The following is an 11952-nucleotide window of genomic DNA, read 5'->3' as shown; positions in this document are numbered from 1 at the left end:
TCATCTTCAACGTGATATGCAATGATACATCGACAAAGATGAAAATATTTATTAGAAAAATTTTAGAAAATTGATCCAGCAGATTTATATACTACGTTCTGAAAATATTAATATTTTCTAATGCTAGTTCGAATTCTAGTTGACATCACAAATTTTTACGTTTAATTATACAATTAAAAATTAAAAGATAGAAATTTCACGCTTATTCGATTACAATTTAAGTATCTGTGAGTAATTTAATAAATAAAAGGTATAATTAAATAAAGGTAATAAAAGGTATTCAAGCGATTGGTTATAGAAAATTCTTCCCTTCGATCGTAATTGCTTCCGTGAAAATAATATCCGGCAAAACTGTTCTAAAATTATTTCTCGGAGAATAAAACAGTTTTACGAGTCGAATAATAAATGCCTGTACGTTTCCGCTGGACCATTCCCATGAAAAACAGTGACCGTTTAACAGTGGATAATTGTCACAAGTTGGATATCGCGAAGTCTATAAAGATTTAGCTGGTCGAACAGGCGAAAGTTGTCCACCGTGTATAAATAATACTGGAGCAGCATTCGTTTGGATTCAGTGCACCTTGATCTATCTCCGCGGCTAGGAAAAATCATGGGACGACTGGTTGGTATTTCGAATTTTCAACCTTTGAGTTTCACTAAGTAGATTCTTCCTTTTCCTCCTTTCGCGAATATTGTAACGGATCAAAGGTGAACTATATCATTTTATTTTTTTTTTTGAAATTTTAATCGATATTTCAATTGCAAGTAGTACTAGAAAGTACTAAATTCCAATTATTTTGATACTTTTTTCATGGAAATCGATGTATCCATCGAATCTCCTACTCATCTTGTATAAAACAATGATACACTTTGATTCGACAACATTTTCCAAAAATACGTTTTAAAAATGTTTTAAAAATGTTTTACTCTTTCTCGTATTCCATAAAAATTCAACGTTTTCAACTAATAGTTATGGAATTTCTACACAGCAGCAAAGCATCGTCGCGTTATTATGCTTCTCTATCATCCTAACTTGTTCCGCCACCCGAAAAGAGGATCTCGAAAGGGCAGCGGAGCTCGCGGTAGAAAAGGCTGCGGAAAGGGCAGCCGAAAGAGCAGTGGAAAAAGCGTTGGAAGGCGGAAATGTCACCACTGAATCAAAGAAAATTCGGGAATCTTACTCCAACACGCGAAAAGTTCCTTATCGCGAGGAGTTCACTTACGAGAGTCATTCCTCGTCTTTAGAAGACGAAGGAGAACCAGAGGACGACACGGAGGACTGGGTGTACTCCAGAGGATTCAGATCAAGGTCGTTTAAAGAATGGCCAAGTAGAATCAGAAACGAAGGTTGGAAAAGATTTCCAAGGAGCGATTTGTCTCTGCAAGAGGTTTCAGCTTGGGAAAAGCCAAAAGTGTTAACAGTTGAGAAGAAGATTCCAGTACCTGTGACTGTAGAGAAAAAAGTACCATATTCTGTGTATAAACATATACCTTACGAGGTGAAGGTGCCGGTACCACACCCTTACACAATTGAGAAAAAGGTACCATACCCTGTCAAAGTGTTCGTAAATGTACCTGTCGAGGTACCGGAGCCGTACACAGTGGAGAAAAAGGTACCATACGGAGTGAAGGTGGATCGGCCGGTACCGTACAAAGTGGAAATTCCAGTTCCCCAGCCGTACACCGTCGAGAAAAAGATACCGGTGGAGGTAAAGGTGCCGGTACCACAGCCGTACACCGTCGATAAGACAGTGCCCTACGAGGTCAAAGTACCAGTTAAGGTACCACAACCCTACGAAGTGGAGAAGAAGGTACCAGTACCAGTCAAGGTCGTCGTAAATCGACCTTATCCAGTCCCAATACCGAAACCGTACCCTGTGGAGGTCGCTAAACCGTATCCAGTGCCTGTGGCCAAACCGTATCCTGTTGAGGTTAAGGTACCAGTCGATGCACCTTTCCCTGTATCTGTGGAAAGACCGGTACTGATACCGATAAAGGTACCAGTGCCAAAACCGTATACTGTGGAGAGACCAATTAAAGTGGAGGTAAAGAAACCTTATCCAGTAGCGATCAAAGTACCGGTGGACAGACCGTACGAAGTGTATGTGACAAAGCCGGTACCAGTACCAGTAGAGAAACCATTCCCTTATTGGGTTCAAGTGCCAGTACCAGTGAATCTTGATTGGGACCAAGGTAGTTCTCATGGATGGAAGGACCGAGGAGATTCGAGGGAAGATGAGAAGAATATAGAAGCTAATGATGGACGTAAGAAGAGAAATATTCGATCGAAACAGTAGAAGATCGAATTGTGGATCGGGTGCATTGAATTTGTGATGAGTGATAAGTTAGGGATGACAAGGATCGTATGTATTATTATATATTGTTTAAAACAAGTAGAGGATCGTTTCTCGTGTCACTTTGATTTTTCTATTTATTAAGGTAACGTTTTACACTGTATAAAGGTTATCCTCTTTGATAATCACTTGAATTGAATTGATAATCACTGAAATTGAATCACTTTTTGAGGAAATATTTAATTTATCAAATTTTACTAACATTACTTGAAGAATTCAAGTAAATGTATACCATGCAAAGAAAAATGTACATATTTTAATGCTGTTTAATTCAGTAAAACTGTTCATAGTAACGATCTTCTAGTTGTTTCGTGTAATGTAAAATGTATATTTTGACTGATTTCCAGCATCGTTGATTCTCCAAAAGCAAAGATGTTCAGGATTCTTATTTTTAGGAATAATTCTCATTTATAAGTTGATTTTCTGATTAATGTAAATAAATTTGCTTCTAATACTATACACTCTGGAGACCTTGTTTTCTTATCGGTCTTCGCGTGTTTCTCTTCCATTAGATTAATTTCTCGCGAATAATTAAACGCATGACTGCAATTACGTGAGTTTCTCACGGAAAACTCGTTAACGCTTCAATCGATATGCATATTTCTCGAATTGTTCTGTTCCTCAAGAGTAGATTTTTTTGGGGGAAGTACTCGTAAAATTTCAATTACAAAGGATTAAAAATCATTCTCTTCTGAATTCATATTTTTATGTATTAAATTAAAGTTTAGATCAATCTTCTAAACTTGTAAAATTACTTTCTAAACTGCTACTTCGCGAAAAGTAATGATTATCACGAAGAAATTACCTAATGATCGAGTAATATAAGATCGTGTTTAACTCTTCTCTTAAATCCAGTAATTTAACTTCCTGTAGTAAAATATTCCTAGACGTCAATAACGATGTATAATTCATATATCTTTAATTGATGATGGTAATTTAGAAACTCACGATACTTTCACGCATCAAAAATCAGCAAATGTTTCATCTGATCTATCAATGATATCACCGTATTTATTCCTTGGTATTTATTACTTCTCCCTCATGCTATTTTACTTTTAAGGTCGCACAATTACTATGTAAACTGGCGATTAAAAAGCAACGGCGCGTATAGTTTTCCATCTAAATATTCCAATCATTACCTTTCCAGTTTTAGGATTAACAGTCTAGCATACAGCAAATACAAAATGTGTGGGTTGACTTCCTCCATTTCGTAACCGTACAGCGTATACATTTTCAATTTACGTTTACCAAATGACCAACGAATTATATGCGAGAACGTATAATATTATATTATAACATACGAAATGTTCGGTAGTATACGTTACGGAAACGAATAGAATTCGGTAAGACTCTCTCGTCTTACTCTCTCCAAGCGTAACGTGATTATCGTTTATCGAGGCGATCGCGTTGCAGCGAGCTCAGGATCTACACGATCGATCTCTCGAGTCGGACGTAGCTTTATCCGCTACCGACACGAAGCATAGGTATATCTGTGGATCCCACCCGTCATACGTTCTGTATGTTCGGTGCTCCCTCCACCATCGCTTTTCATTTTTTTGTTAATTCTCCCACCGCGAGCCTTCTTCCTTCCTCACGCTCTCTTCGTTCGACGAAAGAGAATTTCGCCGCAGACCAGAGGATCTACAACAGGTGATGGAAATGTCGCGCGTCCTCTTACGGGGACCGGAAACAGAGGGGGCAATCGCCTTGGCGAGAAACTTTGAAGTATGACAGAGAGAAGGAGAAAGAGAGGAGCATTGGACTAAATATGAATTCGCCAGTCCACTGGCGTAAAATAACAAGATCTTTTAGAATAGGCGAGCTTTTAGAATTACGTGGTTAATACGATTATTACAGCAAAGGTTGTCAACAATAAGTGGCGTTGTATATCTTCCAAAACACGATTTACATCCTAAAGCTCCAATTTTCCTCAAATATCTAATTTCTAGATTTAACTGTGAAATTCTCAGGTACCAACATTCGGGTCAAAAATAACGATAAGTAAGTGTACTTGACAATCGTTGAAATTTTCCGTAAAAAGAGAAGCTGAATTACTTGCTGCGGGTTTGTCTTAATGGAAATCAATCGATGATGAAAACCAAGGAAAAACAAGGAAATCTAACAGAACTGTTAGGCAAACTACATTTAGGATTCTGATCAGTCTACCGTGAACATTCTCTTTGTACGATAAAATTCAGCAAATATGTCAGTTAGTTATCGTATTCCTCCCTAATGTGTCGTCGATCGTCTCTATAATCTCTACCATATTTGCACCACTGGTTTCACGTATTTTCCTACTGTTGATTCTCTGTTATAGTCTGTGTAAGATGCAAGTACAGTTGCAATCTACGTTAAACTCGGTATCGTTTCGATGTAATCGATCGATTTAGAGATAGAGGCGCGAATCGAGGCAGGAGGGGAACTTGATAAACACTCGTACGTCTTCCGCGCAGTGAGCGTTTCCTTTCACCCTGGAAGAGAATCCGTGGTCGTAGCTACGCCAGTGCAACGGGTTATGGAAGCAAAGTTGCGGCCGGTTGAGATTTGAAAAAATGCTATAACGTCGCGCGCGTCGAACAAGCGGCCGGTCGCTCGCTCGCGCGCCACACGCGTGTGTTTCACTTTTCCGCGAACGTAGCGCGAACAGGGGGGCTCGCGATCGATCCATGGTCGGGGGAAAGCGGACTATAAAGTCGGTGGCATCTTGGGGGGAAGTATCCAGTAAAGTCTGGACTTCGCCCAGATATCGGAGTGCCTGTAAGACATGAAATTTTTGGTGAGTACCGACAATCAACTATCCTTGAGAACCAGAGAATCAACGTTGAACAGAATTATAAGATAGAGTCCTTTAAAAGCGAAGAACATCGAATAAAATACTCGAATAGAATCCTTTAAAGGCGGAGAACTTTGAAATTTTTTAATTCTTCTAGATGATTCTATTTATACGATATGATAAAGTTTCGAACTGTTTCGAACATAAAATTTATGAAAGAGATAGGATAGGAGTAACTATTTTATTTCAGATTCCTACGATATTGTTTGGCCTACTGGCCACAGCGGTGTGCGAGAAGGAAACCACGAAGAACGTGGCAGCTCAAGAATCTAACGTAGAAAAGAAGCAAGAGAAACGAGGACTCAGTCATCTCGAGGGAGGCATCGAAGGCGGTGATTACGGCGGAGGTCATGAGATCGCTCTGTCGGGAGGCCATGGCGGTGGATACGAAGGAGGTGACTATGGTGGTGGCTACGGCGGTGGTTCTGGTGGAGGCTATGACGAAGGTGGCAAAGTAAAGGAAGTCACGATCGTAAAGAGCGTGAAGGTACCCTATCCGGTCGAGAAGAAGGTCCACTATCCAGTAGAGAAAGAAATACCATACCCAGTCAAGGTCCCCGTGCCACAACCGTACCCAGTGGAAAAGAAGATTCCGGTACCAGTAAAGGTTTTGGTCAAAGTACCAGTCCATATTCCACAACCCTATCCCGTGGAGAAGAAGATACCGTATCCTGTCCAAATACCCGTAGAAAGGCCAGTACCGTACAAAGTTTACGTGCCACAACCGTATCCAGTGGAGAAGAATGTACCTTACCCCGTGAAGGTACCTGTACCACAGCCGTACCCCGTCGAGAAGCCCGTACCATACCCCGTGAAAGTCGTGGAACACGTTCCCCAGCCATTCCCTGTTGACAAACCTGTACCGTACCCTGTGAATATACCTATTGACCGACCTTATCCCGTTCACATCTCGAAACCGTACCCAGTTCCGGTTGAGAAGCCGGTACCAGTGCCTGTCGAGAAGGCTGTACCTTATCCAGTCAAGGTACCCGTAGAGAGACCAGTCGGAGTTCCCGTAGAAAAGCCAGTACCTGTCGAAGTTAAGGTACCCATACCAGCGCCATACCCAGTGGAGAAACATGTGCCGGTTCCTGTTGAAAAGCCTGTACCCTACGCGGTTAAAGTACCAGTCGAACGACCAGTAGCAGTTCAAGTTACGAAGCCAGTACCAGTGCCTGTCGCCAAACCTGTGCCCTATCCAGTTAAGGTACCTGTACCTGTGTCGGTGCACAGCCACGGAGGAGGTTATGAGTCTGGAGGTTACGAATCTGGAGGTTACGAATCTGGAGGTTATGAATCTGGTGGTGGCTATGAGTCTAGTTATGGAGGGCATTAGAAGAATTAAGATCGAAAGGTCGCCATTGATACCTGGTAATATCGGCTCGACCGCCAAAATTGTCGCGTCGCCTTGATTTCCCCCTTTTGGAAATTCCTTAGAATTCATTTTCGACGCGACGAGGGGATATTTATTTTAATTATTTCTCAAAAAATAATGATTTTCGCTGGGTTGAAGAACGATTTATAGAAAGAATGAGTTGCGAAGTGGACGCTAGTTTTTGGGAGAAAGCGTTCTTCAGCCAGTGATTCATTCTATTTAGATCCTAGTGTTTTGATATCCTTTGATACCTGAGTACCTAAGAATACACAAATTGTACATGTACGATGTATTGTATAAAGATTCACGCGGCGTCCGTCGGCAGAGTGACTGATTTGAGCTCAGCTCGTCGGACGCCCATATACCATGTCTTTCGCTTCTTTCTAATAAAACCAAAGAACAAAAATTGAATTTCTTTCTATTGGTTGCTTCGTCTCCTAACCAAACCTTCAAAATACCATAAAAGTTAAACAAATTCTATGAGAATCCGTTTCAAAATTTCTCAAACATTCGCCAAAAAGTAATTCTGAATTGAATCAAGGCCGTTAATTACATTTTTATTCGGCGGTTTCGTAACTGCCTTTTCCTTCTTAAGGAGAGCGTCCAACTCGGAAAATGCGATAGCATCACCGAATCGACTTTCGCGATGCGCGGTAACGCAACGTTACGTCCGTAACAAATGGTTCCTGGAAAAGTTGGAAAGTAACCGGTCGGTGGGCAAGAACGATTGCTCGCGAATGCGTTAACACGGAAGCGATCTGATGATTAACGCAACAAAAAACTGGCCAACAATTAAGCTGGCCGTGGTTGAAGTAAGAGAAACTTTCATCGAACATGCATACGTAACGATGCCGATGGACGAGCCGAAAAGTTTCAATAACTGTTTAAACAAAACCACGTGCTCCTTTGCAGAGGATCGTTAACACGGAGAAAGCCTCTTTCTCCCAATGTATCGATGATACTACGAGACGAAACGCAGTTGGCAACGAATTAAGAATGATCAGAAGTGAAATCGCTCCTTATGGTTTTCATAAAAGGAGAAATCTAATTGGTGTCGATGTACTTGCGCGTTTCGTTGATAAAATATTATTACGTTTGAGATATTTGACTCTTATTGTAGTATGAGATATGGATCATGGAGTTCGGTGATTAGATTTATCGGGAGCCACCAGAAGAGACAACAGATACTCTGATAATATTATCGATATATCTGTATATTTCGTTGATTTCGAATAAAATTTGATAAAATTCCACGATATTCGTATCTCTCTCCAACAATAAAAAACTTCCAATGGAGAAACTAAAAGGAATTAATATTATATTATCTGATACCTTGTCAATGCACGGTGTGCGTTGTCGCTTTGAACTTGGCGGGACTCCAGTAACTCGATCTTAGAAACTCAAAAATTAAAAACTTACCGAATGTAAGGGATGTTCGCAGGAATGTGATATTTGGCGCCAGGGTCGAAGTCATCCTCAGTTCTCAAAACAGGCGGCTTGATTCCAGCGTATTGTTCCATCAATCGATGCCAATGACAATTGTAGTCTTCCTTAGTGATGTAACCGCGGAAGATGTCCCACCGCCATCTCTCCATCGCAATGCTGAATGGCAATATCACCAATTTGTCCATCGCCAAAGAGAACAGGTAATTAATATCCGCTGTAGGTTCATCGATAAACTTGGTACCCAAACCGAGGGTTTGTAGATGACGAGGAGTGGCGACACTGAGGGCAACGGCTTCACCCACTGTTTCGTGGAATCCTGTATAAACAAGCACGTTTTGCTTCTAGCGATAACCATGAGGGAAAGCGACAGGTGCATTAGACAGACAAATTGTCAACCAGTAAGTATCTTCCAGTCTCTTTCACTCCTCAACGATGAACGACGAGAGATTGTTCTTATTGAATCGTAACTTTCTTACAGCTCAATAACAATTTTATCCTGTGAGCAGGATTTTATCTGGCTTTCCAGTCGATCATTAGTAATTTTCTCATTAAACTACAGAGATAGGATTATTTGAGTCATCTAAGCTTCAAATTACAACTGAAAGTATTAATATTGAACAAAGTTATTTCCTTTTTATCAGTACAAGTTATCATATCCTCATAGAAAATGATGGTTATCGAGTTGTCAATGTAAGTATACGATACGTTTTACTATTCATCACGCTGCTACTAACAAGTCAAATAATCTCAAATGTAGATCGATTAAGAATGTTTCATAACCGAGTTTGATAAATTACAAGATTGCTGAAAAATTTCTTTGACTCGACTCAAATATCTGACCGATTCGAAATAGCCTATTTTACTCTATCCTAAATCTATTTCAGGAATTGCCCGTGACCGTCAAATTTTCCATAATATCTATCCACTTAACATAGTCCGGTTATTCCAACCGACTTTCCAGGCCCCATAAAGCGACTCCGCAAGGTCACAGGCATCGTTCAAGATTTATTTTCATAGTATCTAGTCGGCGGTTAGGCGAACGACCGACTGGCGGAACGGTGAAAGCGCGATTATACCATAATAAAAATATTTTAACGATCTGGCGTACGGATTAGAGAGTACTCGCACATCCATTCGGACACACCGGGCCGGTACTCGCGCGAATCCGCCTCGACCGTATCGTTCTCGCTCTCGCTTTCGCGCTATTAGTCGTAAAAGTTCCGAGTGGACCGCCTACCGGAAGTCGAGGAGCGGACCAGACTTATGTAACGACAGCGACTTATGTCCATCGTGCTATCGCGTGTCGTTCCATCGTTTCTCGTTCATGAACCTACCGTCCGTTTTTATAGGCTTCACTATCGTGTGTATTCCTCGTTTGTTCCATTTTCAGAACATCGAAACGCTTGTATTTCATTTAATGACGCACGATTTCCGGGTGGTCGATATTCGATCGTTTGAAAGATCTTGATCTTTGCGAAAGGAAGGAAAGTAAGTCTGTACGTTTGATTACCTTTTTTCAGTAGTTCGCGATGGATTTTTTAAAAATGTTGATTTTACTTCGCAACATAAAAAATAATTGATTTGCAAGTTTGAAAGGAAACATCTACGTTACCTGGATTGGCGCCGTCTCTGAATTCTCGAGCCAATCCGCTGTAACGTAAGAAGTATTGAATGTGAGCCATTTCGTGATGTACTGTGATTAGATCTTTCATGGTAACCTTAGTACACATCTTGATTCTGAAAAAAATGAAATTAATTAGCTAATCTGTTTTTTATAATTAGATTGCGGATATTTATTTTATAACAAGCGTAAACACGCAAATATATACAGTGATGTGTATAAATGATTGAAATAGAATTCTCTAAATAACGTGCATATTATTGCACTTGAAAGATAAAATATTCTTTCATTTAAGTTTTAATATTTTAGTCGTTTTTAAACATAACTAATCTAATTGTTGATTTATTTAATTTATCTAATTGTTGATTATCTGCAAAATATAAATGTTCACATATATAAACATTCGTAGTCTTTTTATAAGCATAAAACTCGATGAAGTTACCTGTAATCTAAACGATTGCAAAAGTCCCAAGCAGAAGCCTGGCAAATTAAAGGTCGATTTCCAGGGTCCGCGATTATGCTACCAGCCCAGAATTCAGGAGGCATGGCGCTCAGGTTGAGGGACAGATAAAATTCCTCCGCGATCCTGAACATCTCGATAGGCGTGTAACCCTAAATCAATTGCCAAAACAATTTCAATTTCAATTCCGACTAACTAAAACATGATACGAGAGCTAATTACAACTAATTAGTTTCAATGAATGTGTTCCTACGGAGCCTTATCTCACATAAAACATAAATTCATGTAAACACGCAGTGTGAAAGTCTTTCGGCATAATTGAAAATGGATAAACGCAAGAAATAGTAAGAACGATTGTAATCGGATATTCGAAGCATAAACAAGAATCAGTCGTGAAATTTAAAAAATTGAATCCTGTGGTATTATTTGTAAGAGGGCGAATTCAATATTTTTTGTGCGTAATCAATGACTAAAGGTTTCAAAGTTTCATGTATTACGTAACGAACAATGAAGACAACAGAGAAAAAGGAACAGAGAATTCCAATGGAAATAGGTGAGTGAAACATTGCATTTCTCGAATCTTCACTTACTTCACCGTCGCTTTCGAATCGTAACAGGTTACTTTCGATTCTACTAGGAAACAATGGTCGGTCTGGACTGAATTCATTAGCTTGTCCAACTTAATTCTTCTGATAAGAATTACGTAATGTGTAACTTTTACCTGGGCCTGCATTTCCTGCGTCACGTCCAGATAATTTTTCCCTGGATACGGTACCGTGATATCGATGATGTTGGTCCACGATTGTGCCCAAATATTACCTGTTAATTTTCGTTATATTTTAGAATACCTGCACACCTTACGCGGGGTTTTATAATAGCATTAACTCATTCAAGATATCAATAATTCAAACGTTGGTAGATATTTGTATTGTTAATAGTTATCGCTTACAAACGGATGTTTTTTCAACGAAAGAAATCAGTTTAGTTTGAAAAATTAATTATACAAAAATATTATTGATTTAAGAATTCGATAAAAAGAGAATATTTCACGACCAATTTGTCAAGGTGTAAGTCATAACTACAAAAGCTAACCTAATTAGGAACAACGTTGTGAAAATACATCGATATTGAATGTATTAAAAACCATATTAGTACCAAGAATATGAGCTGGAAGAGGAGCATGAGTGCCGATCTTTTCAGGTCCATACAGGTCCCTCAATTTTCTTCGAACGTACGCGTGTAATTCTTCGTAAAGAGGACGTATCATTTCCCATACTTCATCGATGTCTTGTTGTAGGTTTGGAGATTCATAGGGGAACATCCAATATTCGGCTGCATCAGTGAAATCTGCGCAGCGATACATTCTTTTATAGTTACCGATTATTTCTGCCGGATATCTTTAATTCTTCGCGTTCAGCTTCTAAATTTTAGTGCAAAAGCCATCCGAAAAAATGTATTCTACTACGTTTAAAAAAGGAAAAACAATTTTCCTTACAAGCTAGGAAATTCAACTTTTAAAAAGTTAAAAGTAGCGTTTATTTTCGAACATACTATTCAATCTAGCAGCTTCATTGTTTAACGTGACGAGTTGTTGATAGAGGTCCTTGATCCTCATCCCACTTCGTCTTCTCCATTCTGCCCAGACATACTGCAACTCGTCCCAATTGCGGCTTTTCGCCATGATCTGCGATATATCTGCGAAACAACATTATTTCAGAATAAACGACCAAGCATCTTTATCCGATGATGAATAAGTAAACCGTCTATTTATAGAAGCGTCTCTCTGTTCGATTACGATTTTCACCTCGAGTAGCTTTCACGATGATCGTGTGACAGATTCGATTCTGATGGTTTGTTGCAACA

The 11952-nt window shown here is 39.6% G+C and overlaps 2 protein-coding genes and 1 pseudogene across 5 annotated transcripts in view; 2 read left to right on the top strand and 1 right to left on the bottom strand.

Annotated features, from left to right (window-relative positions):
* Positions 1–11952, bottom strand: part of LOC100746911 (angiotensin-converting enzyme) — a 58053-nt gene that overhangs the window by 32867 nt on the left and 13234 nt on the right. For all 4 annotated transcript variants that reach the window (XM_012384347.3, XM_012384343.3, XM_033320287.1 and 1 more), the window contains exons 5-10: positions 11641–11784; positions 11245–11436; positions 10811–10908; positions 10072–10241; positions 9621–9745; positions 7982–8324 (exon numbers count right to left, since the gene is read on the bottom strand). In XM_012384347.3, the coding sequence (XP_012239770.1) occupies positions 7982–8324; positions 9621–9745; positions 10072–10241; positions 10811–10908; positions 11245–11436; positions 11641–11784 (1072 nt within the window). The remainder of the gene's footprint in view (positions 1–7981; positions 8325–9620; positions 9746–10071; positions 10242–10810; positions 10909–11244; positions 11437–11640; positions 11785–11952) is intronic.
* Positions 406–2595, top strand: LOC105680491 (annotated as a pseudogene).
* On the top strand, positions 4841–7314 carry LOC105680613 (skin secretory protein xP2-like). Its single transcript, XM_012384357.3, has 2 exons — positions 4841–5130; positions 5378–7314. The coding sequence occupies exons 1-2, from the start codon at positions 5119–5121 to the stop codon at positions 6521–6523; spliced, it is 1158 nt and encodes a 385-aa protein (XP_012239780.1). The 5' UTR covers positions 4841–5118; the 3' UTR covers positions 6524–7314.

Source organism: Bombus impatiens, unplaced genomic scaffold (assembly GCF_000188095.3).
Source record: "Bombus impatiens unplaced genomic scaffold, BIMP_2.2 scf_0020, whole genome shotgun sequence".
Lineage (NCBI taxonomy): Eukaryota > Metazoa > Arthropoda > Insecta > Hymenoptera > Apidae > Bombus > Bombus impatiens.
Note: the sequence above shows the minus strand (reverse complement) of the source record. Positions and strands in the feature narration are given on the sequence as shown.